Source organism: Drosophila ficusphila, unplaced genomic scaffold, assembly GCF_018152265.1.
Source record: "Drosophila ficusphila isolate 14025-0441.05 unplaced genomic scaffold, ASM1815226v1 contig_436, whole genome shotgun sequence".
Taxonomy (NCBI): Eukaryota; Metazoa; Arthropoda; class Insecta; order Diptera; family Drosophilidae; genus Drosophila; species Drosophila ficusphila.
This window is the reverse complement of record NW_025064352.1, coordinates 1,942,189-1,960,520: the sequence shown is the minus strand read 5'-3', so window position 1 is coordinate 1,960,520 and position 18,332 is coordinate 1,942,189. Positions and strand designations below refer to the sequence as shown.

The 18,332-nt window shown below is 38.5% G+C and overlaps 1 protein-coding gene across 2 annotated transcripts; it reads right to left on the bottom strand.

Annotated features, from left to right (window-relative positions):
• Positions 1-1,618: 1,618 nt before the first annotated feature.
• On the bottom strand, positions 1,619-8,533 carry LOC108101006 (sodium-dependent nutrient amino acid transporter 1). Of its 2 annotated transcripts, none has more exons than XM_017205180.2 (7): positions 8,088-8,533; positions 5,859-5,961; positions 5,487-5,790; positions 4,736-4,985; positions 2,459-3,200; positions 2,122-2,398; positions 1,619-2,067 (listed from the first exon to the last, which is right to left on the bottom strand). In XM_017205180.2, exons 2-7 carry the CDS (start codon positions 5,940-5,942, stop codon positions 1,823-1,825), a joined length of 1,902 nt encoding a protein of 633 aa, XP_017060669.1. In that variant the 5' UTR covers positions 5,943-5,961; positions 8,088-8,533; the 3' UTR covers positions 1,619-1,822. The 2 variants fall into 2 exon arrangements, with proteins under 2 accessions (XP_017060669.1, XP_017060663.1); XM_017205174.2 differs by lacking the exon at positions 4,736-4,985 and adding an exon at positions 3,566-3,833.
• Positions 8,534-18,332: the final 9,799 nt, after the last annotated feature.

Sequence of the window (18,332 nt, the reverse complement as noted above, 5' to 3'; positions counted from 1 at the left end):
CAACTACTTAGCAACATTATACACTTCCGTGCCAGCATCAGGATCTGAAAAACCCACCCAAAACGTAATTATTGTTGCGGTAAATGCCACACCCCCTTCCACACTGGCATGGCCCCGCCCACTCGACCACTTCGGCCACAGACCAGGCTTTTTAATTTCTTTATACAAAAAAAGTTGGGCCCTAAAATGTATGCTTTTCGACTCATTAGTACCCTATATAATAAACGCGATGAAGGAATAAGTAAAAAAATATTGGATTACAAAAATTATTGCTTCAAGCGACAGAAATTTTACACATTTTTAAAAAGGTGTTTTAAAATTTTAGTACATTTTAAAAGAAGCTTAATAACTAAAAAAAATATATTACATATCATGTCATCTTTTTAGAGGAAGCGTTTCTAAATTGAATTAAAAAAAAACTTAACGGTACAAGTGTTTTCATATAAATAAATATAAATAATGTATAGTTAGGCACTGAGAGCAATACAAAGAATTAAACGAAATGAAGAACAATATTAATTGCATAGAAAATTAAATTGAAACTTTCGCAAGCCCATGGACCCCAGCAGTAAGTGGAATTAAGTGAGAGTCGGAAAGACAAACGGACTGAGTGGGTGCTATAGAATGAGCACGAAAGAGAGGTGTATATGTCAGCGTGCCGCGAAAATTAATCCATTTGCTGTGACAATGACTTTTATGCGGTTTCCAGCAACGCGACAGTGGCCGCCGCCATCCGGAATCGCCGGCCAGGAAGCCACTTCGCCCAGCCAGTTGGCAAAGTCAAGCCGCAGGCCCAATGCGGGCTTCACCAGGGTGAAACTTGGTGGAAATAGGTAAAGGAAAAGCCGTGGTGAAAAAAAATCTGCCGGGTCGCTTCACAATGCTGCGACATGTAAATATTTGGCGACATTTATAAAAAATGTTTTTGGACAGCCCCGAGCTCTTCTTTTCGACCGAACGCGAAGCCTTATCAAAGCAATTATCTCTAAGATGCCTCGTCGTCGACCTGCCCTCCCACTCTTTCTTACCAACAGCGAAATCGCACAGTGGAACAACAGATAATATGACGTTATGTTAATATTAATATTTTATAAAGACTGTCCTCAAAATATGGTATTTGATTAAGTATTTAAAAAGCAATATTAAACGGCTTAAGGAAACATTTTTATAATATTAGAGATGATAATATTAATGTTTTTGATTGTCGTGCATTTCAAACTTGTTTTTTTTTTGTTTTTTTTTTTCTTCATAAAATAATTTACAAGTTCCACTGTAACAATGCTGACAATGACAGTGACCGTCGTCTGCTTTTGTGAACGGGGCCCTCCGGTCTTTGGCTTGCCGCTGCCTTAGTTTGATTTGGAACAGTAACGGAGACAAAGTACATAACATTTCTCTTGATTTGCTCTATCTCTTTCTCAGCCACCATTTTTGTGGCGGATTTGGCAAATGCCGAAAATTGTCAAATGTTGCGGTCAATTTGTGGGGTCAAAAGGGAAGTGAAGCGAAAAGATGTTATTTAGTGAGGGTAGCAGGAAACCGAGAATCCTTAAAAATCCTTCCTCCGTACTACGTTTAAGTTATGTTTCTTGCTAATCAAGGTAATAAGAGAGGAGTGTTCAGTTTAATTTAGAGAATTTTAATAAATACGAAGCCTTCCAATACATTTTTAATGGCCAAAAGGTATATTATCTATATGTGTGGATTCTTATAAAGTTTATTGGCAGACTTAAGATTTATACAAGATCTTTTAAATTCATTTTACTTAAAATTATAATGGATTATTTACATGGGAAGTCAATTTATCCCAGCTGAGCATGGTTCAACCAAAGATATTCTGCTTAATGGCCGCCCATATTCCCCGACCTCTTTTTGGGGCTAGATCGTTTTCGATTTCCTTGTTATACTGCTCTCGAAGCAGAGGATCCAGAGGTCCCCAATTTTTCTTAGGCGTAAAAGCACCGATGATTTTGGCGCCCAAAGTTTGTCCTGGGTCTCGAATAATGGCCACAATCATCCAAATGGGTAGTTGAAGTATGCCAAAGGCTGTGATCATCCAGCCAATGCCTGAAATATAGAGTAATAAGTCATCTTGCTTTAACATTAACCAACAATACTTACTGTAAGCCCAATTTGGATAAATAATATTGTTGTAGGTCAGGGGTTCGTATGTCGCATAGAAGTAGATCAAAATGACAGTCATGATCAGCGGGGTGATGATACTCCAGCAGAGTCTCCAGTAAAGACCAACTTTGCGACCCAACATGAACTCAATATCCTTGCAAAGACGATCGGTGCCGTAAATCCAACCAACAGTATAAAGTTCAGCGATTCCCAGTACCAAAGCAATCATCGAAGCGCCAAAGAAGTCCACTAGGGTTAGCATATATTGACCACCCTAAAGAATACAAAATAATTAAGCAAAAATATTTATAATACATAGTTTTTGGGGACTTACCGGAGTAATGTACATCAGACCGATAAAAAAGCTGACTACCGCAATGAGCAGCGAACATTGCCATTGCTTAAAGTTGGGGAACCGATCACGAATCGCAGTAACCGAACAGGAAGTCATAGCAATATTCGATCCTATGCCCAAAACGAAGAGCATGAGGAAGAACAGCACCGAGAAGATCTGAGGCAGTTGCTTGAACTTGGCAATGGCATCGGGATACGAAATGAAGGCCAAACCGGCGCCACCTTTCACCACAGAGCCAATGTCGTCGGTTCCGATTTCGTGAGCCAAATGTCCAAGGATGCCGAAAATCGTGAATCCTGCCAGCAGGGAGGTCATTGTATCCAGACCCGTGACAATTGCCGCATCTCTATGCACATTGTGTCCGAACTTGTTGAACGAGGAGTACATGATGATGTTGCCAAAACAAACGGAGAGGGAGTAGAAACACTGTGTCACAGCCGCGTACCAGACCTTCGGGTCGAGGATTTTTCCCCATTGCGGTCTGATGAAGTAGTAGATGCCGTCCAAGGATCCTGGCAGTGTTACAGCTCGCACCAAAAGCACACCCATGATAACATAGGGAAAGAGGGCCAGGAAGTAGGAGGCTTTTCCCGAACTCTTCACTCCACGACGAATAATGAAGAACACACAAGCCCAGGCGACGAAAAGTCCGATGACCAGTTCCCAGTTTGGCAGGCCAATTCCATCCTCGATGTTCGGCTTCTCGTGCAGCACTTCCTTACTAAAGGAGGAATATTTCTTATTTAGTGGAAAGTTAACTTTGTTTAAGCCACCACCTATTCAACACAGCAAGCCGAAAACCACAACCAATTTCATTCACATGCTTTGTGACATTTTCTTCAAAATTCACAAGATGACTATTTTTATGAGTACTTAAAAATAGAGAATTAAAAATGTAAATTTACATTTTTCGAAATCTCTTGACTCAAAAGTATAATAATTTCTAAATTTTTTTGAAAAAAATTTTTGCAGAAATGCCCACAAGATTTTAAATCAATAAAATTGTGAGTAATTGCATCTTCAAGTAAGTTGATGAAATTGTCAGAAAATGTCACTGTCCCATAGACCCAGTCACTTAGCACTTACACAAAGTACCATTCCGAACTGGTGATGACCCGATCATTTTCTGATTTCATTGTGTAATTTTGCTGGGGCAGATCATCGCTCTCCACTTGGGACCAATTACCCGCTTCGGGGGCTGAGTTAATGCAGTGGGTTCCCCATTCCGCTCGGCATGTGGCCCAGGGCAATGGGTTGCGGAATGATTCAATGAAATATCGGCCAATTATCGCTACCAGGGCGGCATAGTAAGTGCTGAGCATGAACACCTGGAACGCCTGGCCGGCTCCAACACCTTTATTTCCAATCGATTACAAACGAGTTCCGGAAAGAAAAAGTTTAAACACAAATCAAATGAGATAGAAGAGAGTTATGAGAGCATTCAGATTATTCGGGGTATGAATTTTGGATGACTAGGAAAAATAAAAAATACATTAACTGGTTAGTGAAAAGCAATATGTGGTTTTTTGGAGATAATCATCTGTAAGAATTGGTTTACTGTTTCGGGATTTTAGAAATTTTTAACTAAATAAAGCAATTAATCACATATAATATTTTTGTTTTATCAATAAGTTAAACTGTAATTACTTAGCAGTTAGTTTATTGTGATTAAAAATATATTAAGAAGTGTGTCCACTCATCATCTTTTGACTTTAATGACTTTTAATACATTAGATAATGAAAACAAGTTCAAGGTGCTTGCAAGTTTTTCCGTTCGCATGTCAAAGTCAATGCCAATAATTCAAGTTTAGGTCAAGGCCATACAATGTTGTGATTGAGTGATTCAATCGGTCGGAAAACTGGCCTCGAAAATTGCAGATATTGCCTTTGGTGATGACTGTCAATTAAACTGTCATTGGTGGAGGGAATCACTTTCAGTTTGGCTGGTGCAATCCCATCGCTCTATTGCAGCGCCAGTGGGCCACAATTGATGGCAATAGGCGTCATAATTGCCAGCGGAGGGATACGAGAACTCATTCAATTAGTCGCGTAATAAAGCCGACATTCCGCGCCTTTGTCGGCCGGGCCATAAACTTGAGTCTGCCGCTGCGATTTCGAGTTTCGAGCTGCGATAAGATTACCCACAGTGCACAATTACCCACACACAACACCGAAAAACATGCCGCTGCAACACCACCAACCAGAAATGACAAAGGCCGCGGGGCAACAACCACAGTACGAGAACAAACCACTTACAGAAAATACAACTCGGCGGATGCCACCGGCTGCTGCTGCTGGGCCAATCTCTCCGTGTCCGCGGGGCTGGCCAACTGGGAGGTGTTGCCCAAACTGGACGCCACGCAAAAAGGTTGCCACTCCGGCCGGCACTCGGACCAGGGCAACGGCGAGCGGAACGAATCGTACAGATAGCGCAGGGTTATGCCCATTATGGCCACATAGTAGGTGGTCACCATGGATATGGATATCACCTGGCCGATTCCGACACCTATAGATGCGGTCGCGTATTCGGGACGGTTTGATGAACATAATGGCGATGTACTTTCAGCAGTTCACTGTTGTCATGCTCTTATTTTTTAAGGGGTATTTGAATGTTTTACAAAAGCCTAGAGGGATTTTTACTTAACGTTGCCGGAAATACTTTTAATGGGTGAAAAAAATGGTCCAGATGCAAAAATACAACACAGTTGTATATTAAGAAAATTTGTTATTTTCCTCTTTAAAACGTATATTGTTTTTTGTAAAAATCAAATTAAATTCAGTTATTATTCAAAGATGTTTAAATTGTCTCAGCATTTTTGTTCTTAGTGTCTTTTTGTTTTGAAAAACAAATTTATCCATTATCATCTTAGTTATCTTTTTCTAAAATCATAAAATCTACTTCTGGTTATAAATCTTAATCTATTGTTTTTTGCAACCTTTATCTTTATTTCTCCTCCCAAGAGCATGACAACTTCGAACCGAACTAAATGATCTGTAGGACTCTTACCTTTCATGGCGGGACACAAATCGAACACTTTAACCGAGCCGCGGCTGGAGAACTGGCCGATTACCATTTCCAGATAGTAAATCGGTTTGCCAATCAGGAACAGGACAATGAGATAGGGAATGAGGAAGGCTCCGCCGCCATTGTCGAGGGCGGTGAAGGGGAAGCGCCACACGTTTCCGAGGCCCACGGACATGGCGATGCAGGACATGAGAAACTCCACGCCCTTGCCCCACGTGGCACGCTCCTCTGGCAATTTTCCCGCCTCCTGGTCAGCGGAATTATCTCGCAGGGCAGGATTGTTGGTCTGTGGAACGATGATTAGTTGGCTCATGGATTATGGGGGGAACCGTTTCAGGTGCAGCATTAGCCTACCGAAATATCCACTGTGCTGGCCGTACTGCGTCCATCGTCGCCCACAAAGGCTGGATTCTGGTGGTTCCTATGCGACGTTTCCATTTTGTCAGGGGAAATCCAACTGGAATTATTCGTTCTGTTAGAGGCGAGTTGTGGACTAGAACTAAGTGGGCTCTTTTCGGGATGTTCTTTGCTGAAGCTGTATAACTGACAATCAGGGTAACCAAACTGATCTTGCAGATAAGAAATGATGTCACTGTCACAAGCCAGATAAACTTAGATCGTTAAAATAATAGAAAGAAAGAGAGATGTGGCTGCATCGCCCTTAGATACAGAAATTATGGCACCTGTCTGGCTTTGATAAGAAGATTAAAAGATAGGTTCTATGAAATGCTAACAAATTGTAAAAGAATTTTTAAAGGAAAACATAAGTTATTTAATCGAATAAAACTCCTCTTGTATGCAAACAAGTGCAATAAATTATTTAAACCATTTACAATACCTTCATTAAAAAATAAATATTTATTAAGGGTAATGAATCTTAGCAATTATTTGCGTAAACTAAAGGTAATCACTTTTGTTTGCTAAGACATTTAAACAATTTACACCTTGTTGGATATACTGCGCTAAGTTGTTTATTGGCGTATGTGATAAAACTGCTAAGCCGTGAGTGATATATAAATTTATTTTGATTTTTGTTTGGCAACGTTGGTATGCACACAAAACGTAGGTATGATTGTATTGGCGAACCGTTGAAATATTGACACGTCTTGTTTGAATTTATAAACAATTATTTATTTGCCTCGAGCGGCACGTTTTTTGATCGCAATTTGGCATGGCAATTTCATTTTAATTAATTGTGTTTTAGACAATAAAAAAATAGACTAAAAAATTCTATATTTTTTAAGTGTTAAGGAATATTTGGAGTGGCGAAATGATTTAATGGTTGTTAATAACTTTAGCAATTACTCCAACAAACAGTTGTTTTTGCGAAAAGATTTTGTTTGCATGTGCACATTGTAACTTGAGATAACAATGTGTGCAGGTGAGGAATTGCCCAATAATATCAGATTCTTAATTAGTTCAGTAAAGTTTTATAATTGGCAACAGGCAAAAAATCTATCTATAAATAATTGCGGCCAATAAAGATTAGGGCATATACAAGGCATGTTACAACTGAGTTAGGTATTAAGACCGAAACATTTTTCAACCATATTACATGTAGATTCCATATTTATTCAAACTTTGTCTGACATTTAGATCCGTAATAAAGCATTTGCATTTATTCAATTGGCTTGCCTCATTATCAAACTGGTTTTGAATTCTGCTTAAAAATATTCGGATTCTTATTCCAGACGTTGGAATAATCACAATAAGGTGAGTTCCCCGCCAGATGAGTCATACCACTAGAACTCTATTTTGCTGATTTTATTTTACCTCTTTGAATAAAATATATACAGTGGATTATACAGTGGATTAATTGACGTCATTAATTTCAGACAACGGCGTCGAGTTTTAAGCAGTTTTGTCTGGTTTCATCTTGGCTCACAAGATTGTGGATAAGTCAGTTAGCTTGGCCAAAAACAAAATTATTGAAGTAATGAGTAGTTTCTAATGCCGACAGTAATATTTTTTATTTGTTTTGATTTGCCTGCACAGCGAAGTCATTATACACCCACTTTTAATTGAATGATGGTATAAAGCAAATTCAAAATTACTCAGTTTGGATCCCAAACACTTCAATCGACTACCGTCAGGGCATTAGCATGCAAAAACGTGTTTTATATGGGCAACTTGTTGCGCTCACTGCCAAAACAAACGGACGCTAACGATCGATAGACGAGTCACTATTAAATATGTATGCATTCGGCGTTATGATTTTGGTACCCACGTTGCGTATACGTCATTATTGACGCAGTGGTAACGGGGGAAAAGGTCAAACAAAATTGTACAATTTGTAAACCCACAATAAAACGGTGTTCAAACGATGCAAGATATTGATGGAATATGTTACAACACATGAATATAACATCTGTGTTTGTTACTTCATACGAAGTAAATGTTTTATTTGGATTTTACCATTGAAGTACTTTGGTTCTTTTTTGTTTTTCTCTACAATTTTACAAGTAAATCTATTTTTATTTTATCATGTTTATTTCTCGGTCTTTTCTTAAGCTTTAAAGACACGAGTCGCGGAGCTTAATTTGCATGATCTTCGCTTCCTTGAACTGATTAATGGTGTCTTACCCGGTTTTGTTTTAGCGACTTCTTAAACTCGATATTCTTTGTACACACTGGGGTTTTTTACACCTTCACTTCGGTTCAATTCACTGGACGACAATTGAGTTTATGCTGATTTTCAGGTGTTGCTGTTGCAATGGTTGTTATTGTTGTTGGTGAAGGTAAGATACGGAGCGGCTTAAACTGCTTTGAACCGGCTGGAGTTTAAGTCGTTTAATTAAAACTCTATGCCCAAACCAAGGCTGTATATTTTACAAATGTTTAAGGTACTTTTTGTTTAAGTGTTATTGTTTTGGTGACTAAACGGTTTAACGTTTCAAGCATCTGCAAGATACGATTTTGAAAAAGCTTTCGAACCGAGAGGGCCGCATCCGAGAAACCCGTTATTATTCCAAGAGCCTTTTTGCCGCGAAACGCGTTTCCCGATCACGTGAACCAAAATGCCAATTCGAGTGCCAGCAGCAAACTGAGTGAGCCAGGGCAAGGTTCCGATGGTTTTATTGTGAACTTGACTCTAAAGCCGCCGTTGTTCCAGCCATCGTTAGAGCCACTAATATAGGTGAAAGCTCTACCTGCAGTTTGATGAGTACTGGGTTGCTGTCTCTGTTATGTGATCTCTTAAAGAATTGGTGGCTGGCATTGCTAAGTGATCTTTGGTGGCTGTCTGAAATAGGTAAATAAATACATTTATGTAGAAAATGGTTACTTTGAAGAAATTTAATTTGATTATATTTAATTCACTAAAAATTAACTGCAAAATTTCGCTCATTTGCTAAGATATATTACCATATTGTCTCTTTTTTTTAAATTATATAAACTTAAATCGAAAATTCTTAATCCTCGAATTCTTTTAAAGATATTCAATACCAGATCGGATCAGAATAGCCAGCTTAAAGGGCCGGACTCAAGCTTTCGTTGAGCCCCAAGCTATGCACTTACACTTTTCTCATTACGCACACCAAACACACACACACACACATAGATCCATTGTTCTTATTTGGGCAGCAGGAGCAGATGAAGCAGCAGCTAAGCACAACAACACAAATTGTTATGATAAAAGTTTTTATCAAGTTTCGCTTCGTTTTTGTGTGTCGTCATCGTCTTGGTCTTGCTCTTGGAATAAGTCTGGCTCCTCCGTTGATTTCGCCCATAAGATAGGAAAAGGGGCGGAGAGCGAACGAGATGGAAGGGTAAGTTCTACGTTGGCTAGCAGGAAAATGCATAAAACAAAGCCCCGGGGGCATTTCGGTCCGAGAAGGTGGTGTATGGGGTGGTTTGTCTCATAAAATGTTAACTACTTGCAAAAATACTGCTAACTGGTAAAACTTTAAGCCAAAAATCATTAAGTCTGCACAGAGCATTCTGCCGATGCCAGAGAGAGCGAGACGATGTTCAAGGGACTGGCGTAGAGAAGTTAGCTTGTTTTATGCTAGAAAATTGGTTGCATGGCCATTTTGCGGTTCACTCTGAGATACTGTGGGATTTTCCACACGCCCTTTCCACATGCATGGACCGCCGCTCTCATTCTCGGTTGCTGTCTCACTGGGTCTCGGTTTTTGTCATTATGACTGGGACCTTGGGGGTGACAAAACTGGACCATAGCCGAGCTGTCCATTTCAACCGAATGGACGTCGCTATGTGTGATCTCCCTCCATCTCTCACTGGCCCACAACTTTTTAATTGCAATTAAAAACTAAGCAAAAGTCTTGGCTAAGAAATTGTTAAGTCTCTGGCTTACTTGCAGCTCCTCTTGATGTTGTTGTTTCCAAATTAAATGACGGTAGCTGAGACCGAAAAACTTACAGACTTTTATTTTTTTTGCTTTGGCTATGTTTTGAGTATTGCAGCACAAGCAAAGGTTGTTAACAAATACCAAAGGTTTACGTTTTTAGGAGAAAATAATTTAAGATCAGGTTTAATGAAGAGGAACGAAAATACTAAACATTTTTTATTTAAAATCAAATATATAAAAAGAGCGATTAAAACTTCCATAGTAATATTTAAATAAATATAATAAAGCAAGCCAACTTTTTTTATAATAGCATGTTAAACTAGATCCCCTTTGATCCCCCATTGTGGTAAACGCTTAGCCGACAAAAAAAAATAAAAAAGTTTCGTTTACAATTTTTCAGCACATTTGAATGCATTTTCTCTGCAGCCGCCGCTTCAACTGTTCAACTTTCTTTTGCCAACAGGAGCTGCAGTGTCCGGAATATCCTTGTCCGACCGCCTCAAAGGCTCCTTTGGCTTTTGTGGCCGGGCCAGAAATCATTTCAGCCCTGGCCCAATCTCTCTCTCTGTGTATCTATCTCAGCTCGACTCCGGCTACTCACATGTTATGTGCAAGGTAATCTCCTTTATTACTGCGGCAACTTTTGCGAGGAGCTGTGGGCGGGGTGACGCGCATAAAACAGGATTTCCAGAAGCCACGCCGGACTCTTCGCCGTCGTTGTCGTTAACAACTTTTGCATAACAGGCAATGGGACAAACTGTGGGCATTACGCAAATGTTTATTTGCGGCCTCAAAAAAGTCACGGAGTCATAAAACAAAGTTTCCTCAAATTATATATCGGACAAATCCCATAAATGTCCCAAGCTGAGCGCTAATTGAAAATGATTCCGGGCTACTTATTTGCGTAGTAAATGCGTAGTGGTGCCATTAAACGTAAATAGCCGAATAGAGCAGAGGAGGAATTTTATCTCTAAAATATTCTCTTAATTAACATAATTTTCTCATAGAAAATAGAAATAAACTGACTTAAACTGAGAACTTCTTTTGATAATTATTAACTCAAACAAGAGTAAATGAATATAGTCAGTGTTCGTCAGAAAAAAAAAAAAAAAATAACAAAATTGAGACGGCCACAAGCAGATGCCCACTAAAAATAATCAGGGGATAATAACCACTGCATCAAAAGTGCCGGCGGCTTTTAGAGGAAGAGTAAATGTGGCAGAAGGAGATGCAGCAGAAAGCCGCCATTTTTCTGGCTTGTTTGACAATTGTTGCGGTTGGAGCATGGGGCATGGAGCATGGAGCATGCAACTCGGAACATGGCCGCCATTCATCGTCCGTTCGTGCGGAGAGCCAGCCGGAAGCAGCACCAGATGCTGAACGTGACCATGACAACGATTCCATCCATACACTCCACAAAAAAGGAGAACTTTCAAAAGAATTCACAAACTGAATTTTTAAATAATTGTATAACTTGTTACTTAACATTAGTTTGATTTGTCCAATTGTGTTATGTTTCACAGAAGAAAATACTTTATGAAGGCTAAGGTGAAATTCTCTCAGTGGATCACTGAACAGGAACCAGATCCACCCAGCCACTAATGCCGTGCCACTTGTTATAGCTGTTGTTCGACTCAAAGAGGCATGCAATGCAAGTTGTTATAGTTAGCTGACTCTTGTGGTGCGTGCAGTTCGTAAGTTTGCCGCCGCGAGTTGGGCGTGCCTCAAATTCTCGGACAGCGTCTCTGTCAAACGAATTGGATCTCCGTGGAGTCCAATTTCTTTGCAGAAATTGTATGCTCGGCTTTCCAGTCGTATTGGCGAATACACACCCACAATTTGCTGCGTCTTTGCACTTTACCTTTCGTCAATCCCAAACCCCCAAAAGGTTGAACGGATTCCTTAAGACAAAGCAATCGTTTTTTTCCCCCGCTTTTTTAGTCTCCATCCTTTTTAAGGCTCCTTTTCGTTTAATTGTTTTCGGCACGTTGAGTGTGAAAATGGAAATGTGTCTGGAAGGCGTTCAAGTTGTCAAGGGTTAAGGCGCTGGGCGAAATCCGAGCTCGCTTCGATGCACCGCCAGACGACGACTTTTGTCTTCTGTTGCCTTTGATGGGGCGAGCCTAATTAGCAACGGGCCGAAACAAATTGCTTGTTAATTAAATAACGTCAAAACATGAAAAGGATTTCGCCTTTTTGTCGCTTCTTTCGCGCAAAGTGATTCAAGTGGCATCGAACCCATTGAATGCCACTCAAGAATTCGGTGAAATGAGGATGAAATCAGTTTGAAGCTAGCTACATGAAGGGAATCCGACCTGAAAATCATTTATTGGCTGGTAATGGGAAAATCCAAAAAAGGTAAAAACTAAATACTCATTACAAAACACTTTAAAAAAATCTGTTCATGTCAGGCAATGAAAAATTTAAAAGCACGTTGATTATTATTTTTATCAGAAACATTTTAAAATCGCTTTTAATTTTTTGAAGTTATGATTTGCGAAGCCCAGTCTTGCAACTACTTTGTGCAGGGGTCAATTTAATAATTTGAATGCCATTTCTTCAAGAATGCCATTTCAAAAGTTTAGAGCTATGCCACTTTGAAATCGGACTAAAGTTGGGAAACAAACATCGAAAACTAGAAAAAATCCGACATGAACATGAAATTTCTACCATTTAATTTCATTAGAGGTACAAAAAAAGCGATACAGCCTTAAATTGAACTTCCCCCAGGTCAAACTGAAAAGTCCTGCCACTTGACTAAAAAGACAGCAACGTCTGCGTTTTAGTGAGCAAGTTGCGCTGCCCCTTAGCAAATTAGAACTGCAAACCAATAAACTGCAATACTGGACTGTAAAACGGCTTTCGAATGCACCAGCGAGTGGCTTGGTGGTTTTTCCGTATTGCGATGGCAATTTTATGTCAGCTGCAGTGCAATATGCAAAAGGAGGCGGTGGCCCAAAATTTCGTAAGCGTCCATTGTCGCGGGTCATTAGAGACACGCGATGCCTGCAACTAGTGCGATGAAATCGGAGAATCAAAACCAAAAAGGGGGAAATAGAGCCATAGGCTAACTTCGAATTGCAAAACGCAATTGATTGTCAGGAAAACGCGTCGAAAAAGCGAAAGGAAGAGAAACCAATTGTGGTGAAAAACTCTGCAGAACAAAGGCAAGTATTTATTTATTCAATACATAAACTACTTTTCGTATGGTTGTGTTCTTAAGAATAATAAATATTCTTATTAAAATGTAGTGGTGAAAATCAAGACAATCTACTTGCTTTCAAACAAAGTCTTCTACCTCACACATGAATGGAATGCGCGCTTGCCTTAGATAGTTTTCTTAAATTTTTAATATTCGATCCGGTTTCTTTAGCCCGGAAAAACTTATTGAGATGCCTTCTTTACATTTCACATCTGTCGCTGTCGTTGCCATGAGGGTTATGCTGTTATTGCCGTTTGCGATGTTGTGGCTGAGAAGCAGCAGGTGCATGGATCTAAACGGTTTCCTATTCACTTTGGCCTAATGCGTGTATGAATGTTTCGGCGGGTGGCATGGAACTCAATTCGAAAATACTTAACAAACATTTATTTGAATTTTTCCCTTTTCGTCTTCTTTTATTATTTGCAGCTCCGACTGCTTTCGAAGTTGTTGTAATAAAAATGCAAATAACTCGAACTCGAATGGGTTTGGCTAGTCGTATGCAAAGTGCCAAAAGCTACGAGAATATCTTCCTTTTTTTGCTGTATTTTCTGTTTCGTTCACGGGCATGCACATAATTTTAATGCCAATTCAATTTAATGGTTCATTTCATATGAAAATTGTAAAAAGTCATTGCTGCTGCGGCTGAAAAAAGGGAGAAACCCGTTCAAAATTTCTTCGAATATTTGGTTGGTGCTGCTGTAAATACGGTTGTTGTTGGCACTTTGGCATTTTGTCATGCGTGATTTTTAGGTTGGTGGTTCAGAAGAATGGTGGGGTTTTTGTGGGGCTGCGTACTTTCCTCTATTGTACTGATGCATCTAGGGCCAACGGGTCTTTTGCATTTATTTATTTTATTCAACTTATATTTTTGTGCACTACCCAGGGTGCACTCGTGATTGTACACAGGACGAATATTAATAGGAATGTAGCCAGGTCACTTTAAGCAGAATTTAATTTTATGTTTAAAGAAATGTATATATATTTACGTCATATAGTTCGGAATCTTATTTGTTTGATTTAGTAAACTGATTAAAAATTCAAAAAAGGGTAGTAAGAGTTGCAACTTAAAAGGCGCGGTTTTACCATTTTTCAGTCACGTAATAAATATGCGAGCATGCATTTGCATTTTGATTTTCTACCAGCTATTATAAACCAATACATATGAATATACGTTCTGTTCACATAACACACTTTATATATATCTAACTTCACCCATATTTTATTTTTATAATAGACACCAATATTTGAATGGAAATATTCCACCCGTCAACATCATCCCTCTTATATTTGACATATTTGATTTTTTTTTTTCAATTATTTGAGTTCCATGCCAAATTATATTCAATTATTGTTGCTATGGCAGCGCTTTCAGTTCTGGCATGTCAAACATTTCATGCTGATGGTAAGGAATAGAATGAGTAGTAATGGGAGTACATATTACTATCATTATACTTATAATTATTATGGTTCTATTTAACTTAATTAATAAAAATGCTTTTAATTAATGCTAAACAAACTATATTGTCTGTCGTTATTCTGGTTGGTGCTTTAGTGACATTGCAAAGTAAATGATTGAACAACAAGATAAACAATAAAAATTTATGATTTTTTAAAACATATTTTTTATATTTAAACATATATTTTATTTGATAACGAAGTTTCCCAGACGGTTTGCACTCAATTTTTCTTGAACAAATCATTTATAAAATGTTCTTTGCCGGGAACTTTGTTGGGTTGAATTTTCCAATTTAATGCAGCCAAACAAATGCTACCCACATACACATCCACGCATGTTTTAAGAAACTTATTTTTGTAGCAAAAAGCATGAAATCGCCCTGTTTCTGGAAGTCAGGCAACATAACTGCCGTTGCTGGGGTTTCTCAGCAATTTTTATGGTACGTTCCTCTCGGTTTTTCTTCTTGCGGGTCATAGGGAAAGGACCAAGATCAAAGCAGCTGGAAACTAGACTAGTTGGGATATCAGCTTTTTATTTTCTATATGTAAAACAGGGTCAATCACAAAGAAAACGCAGGGCAGCTGAATAAAATCTCGGTGGGAAAAATAAAAAAGAATTCGCGTTGAGAATAGGAAACTATGTTTTGATGTGGTTTTCAGTCCTTAGCTATTCAACAAGCTGCCTGAATTATAAGAATTTTTCCAATCATCGTGAAAGCTAAGCTCAGCCGGCTAAAAATTCCCTATCCTGAGAAGTTTTATTCCGTTTAATTGATATTCTAAAGGCTTTAAAGCCCAACATTGCCATTCCTTTTGATTTCCAGTACGCTATTCAAAACCCGTTGCTTCATTGCGGCCTTAAAACTTTAAATGGCCTAAGTAGGGACGGCCAGGGAAATATGCGCCAGGCTAATGGATTCTTCTTTTTTTATTTTCTTTTTTTTTTTGGGTGGAGGTATTGGGAGCTCGTTGTTGTTGTGGGTTAATGGAAGCGCCGACGACGACCTTAAAAAAGTAAATAAATGTTACTCTCGTTTTGTTGTTCACGAGTTCGCTACCTTGTGCTTAACCCCTTGAAGCCCGTTCACTCACACACACACACACGTTCACAGACCTATAGGTATCACCCTAGGGGCCGCGACTAGTGGGTTTCGTTTGGCCGCTTTTAATGCCGCGTAAATTTTGCAGGATAATCCAATAAAGAGATTTTCGTTGTGGCTGTTGCCGTAGGGTGCACACAAAAAATCGCTTTTAAAAAAAGGCCAACACATTTTCACTGGGAAAAAAATATGTGTCTGTGTGTGGAAACAATTGAGGCAACGACTCCCGTCGACGGAATTGCAAATGGTGATTTCTACAGCATGGAATAACTGCTTCAATTTAGAATTCAGTGGTATTTCAATTTAAAATAAGACACGGAAACAATAAAATTTACTAAAAAAACAGTTCACCAAAATTATACAATTTTTTAAAATAATTTTAAAAAGCTCTAAGTTGTGTATTATTTACGTAGTAGTTCAATTGTTAATTAATATGCTAAAGTTAATTACCTAATTTTTTGCTAATTGACAGTATTAACTAATCAACACCTCGGAAATTGAAATCAATACAATAAATACCTGATGTATGGGCTTAACCATTTATTGCTTTACTACTACAGATTATTTTAATTGGCCTGAAAGAGCCCCCAAGTGGACTTCACAACCACTCGAAGCCCATCCATTGCCAGAAAAATACTTTTACATCCACACATTCACATAGTCATACAAAAATCCAGCAGTGCGCACATCAACAAAAATAGGAAAAACTACAAAAAATAAATGCAGCATCAGTTCACACACAAATTGTGTTCAACAACTAAAACGCATTGAAGTGTAAGTACGTCAATATTCATACTACTCGTTCGCCCAGTTATGCAAACGAAAAACTACCCTTAGTTTAAGACAAAGAGATCCAAAAGATACTTTTATCGAATTTTTGCTTCTGGTTTTATTCATTAAAGTTAATTCACTGGAAACGATTGAAAACAAATTGCTTAATTGATGAAAAAATACCATGCTAAATTGTTGTAAGGAAAAACGAATTTTCATACATGATTTTGTTTGTTCGGCATTAACCCTTAATTGAAAATATCAGTTACATGTTGTATTTTACCTAATTCATATTTTTCCAGACAAATATTTGTAATTGCTTCGGGCAAAACTGGCAGTCATGAATTGCAGCTCAGTCACACCTAACTAAAGTCAAACGCCAGTAGCAAAACTCGTTCGCTTTTCCCATTTCATTTCACATTTCCTCTGGCTGAGGGATTCGTACAGTTGCCGATTTCCAAGACAAAACAAATAGCAAACGAAGCGTGTTGAGCTTAAATTCCTTGCGTTCTCCACGGGGAAAGCGAAAGAAATCAATAAATTTCAAAGGAAATAATTAAGCAAGTAATTGACTTGGATTTCTTTTAGGAATTCCTCCATAAATCTCCTCCAGCTAAGCTAGCTCACAGCACATGGAACCTAAAATAGGAACGGGGAGGTATTCCGTCCTTGTTAGTTATATGGTGTTTGTGCGAGCTGGCCAAAAAGGATTTCCAGATTAAGCGTATGTGGAAGTAGTAAAGCCTGTATCATAAATATAAGTCCTAAAAATATTTTAGCGAAATAAGATGGATCTGTAACTGTATCTGTTTAAAATTATATAAAGATTTACCAAGTTTTTTAATATACTGATTTTAGGGTTGTAATATAAAATGCAAGTTTCTTGTCGAAGTATTTATTTTATTAAAAACAGGCAGATGGCTTTCTAAAGTGTCTTATTATGTATGTTGAATTTGATTTATAGAATCAAGTGCTCGACTTTATGAACCGTACTGTACTTTTGTGTATATTCCTTCGTATGTAACAAACTGCAATTGCATCTTGGGTGGGCGGCGGAAATGGGGATGGCAGCATCTATTTTACAGTTTCAACACGCCTGGAATGCGCCACACTTACACTTACACTTGCCACTAGCTGCTGGCATTCCTTTCCTTCAGCTGTATGCGTGTGTGTGTGGCAGAGCGTTGGCGGATACGGGATATATATGGGCAGGAACTCAGGATATAAATAGACAAAATAAGACCCGATGCCAATGACGTCGTCCGAAATTAAAGCCAAAGGCATTTCGGCAAATATGTTTGTTTGGTCAAAGCCGAACGCCCGGGAATATTTGCACACTTTCGCCTGTGTGCGGTTGAGGGTTGGAGTTTCTGACAAGTGTTGATTGTTTAGCAAGAAAGAATTTCCGTTGTAGTCGAGCAAAACGTTTGACTTTCCCTCACAGAGCGTGCTTTAATTGCCACAATTACGATTTAGAAAAAAGGAAAGAATTTGATAGTGTTATTATGAAAGAATTTTTTCTGATGTTCAATACAAATATTTTATCTAAAATAAAATCATATGCATGTGAATATTTAAAATATTTAACAGGCCCTATATTTCAGTTTATTTTTCACTTTCTATTTAAATTTTGTACCGCAGACCACCGTTCTCTAGTGCACTGCAAACATTATCAGAGCCACAAAGACTTTTGAGTGCCTTTTAAAGGTAAGTACTGCGTTTGTATTTTTATGTTTCCTCTTTTTTGGATATGGTGCTCCTGTATTGAACGGCACTCGAGTTTTGCATACAATATATATCTATTGTTCGTTAAATTGGTCTCATAAAATGTTTTAAATACGCTGGAAAACCCGCATGGATCCTGCAGCATTTCTTTTCCATATCTTGCCTTCTGTGTCAAATTGTAATTTATAATGGAAAACCAGGCACCGACACCGCCGGCTGGAGCTTAACTTTTACAGTACATCAATAAATTACATTATCCTTAATTT

What these genes read in the sequence shown, in the direction of transcription:
- LOC108101006 (XM_017205174.2), bottom strand. Translation starts at nt 5,942, where the DNA reads ATGGAAACGTCGCATAGGAACCACCAGAATCCAGCCTTTGTGGGCGAC. An exon ending in TTTGTGTCCCGCCATGAAAG is followed by an intron (nt 3,834 to 5,486) that starts GTAAGAGTCCTA and finishes TTGGAAATAAAG; the next exon opens with GTGTTGGAGCCGGCCAGGCG. An exon ending in AGTTCGGAATGGTACTTTGT is followed by an intron (nt 3,201 to 3,565) that starts GTAAGTGCTAAG and finishes TTCCTCCTTTAG; the next exon opens with TAAGGAAGTGCTGCACGAGA.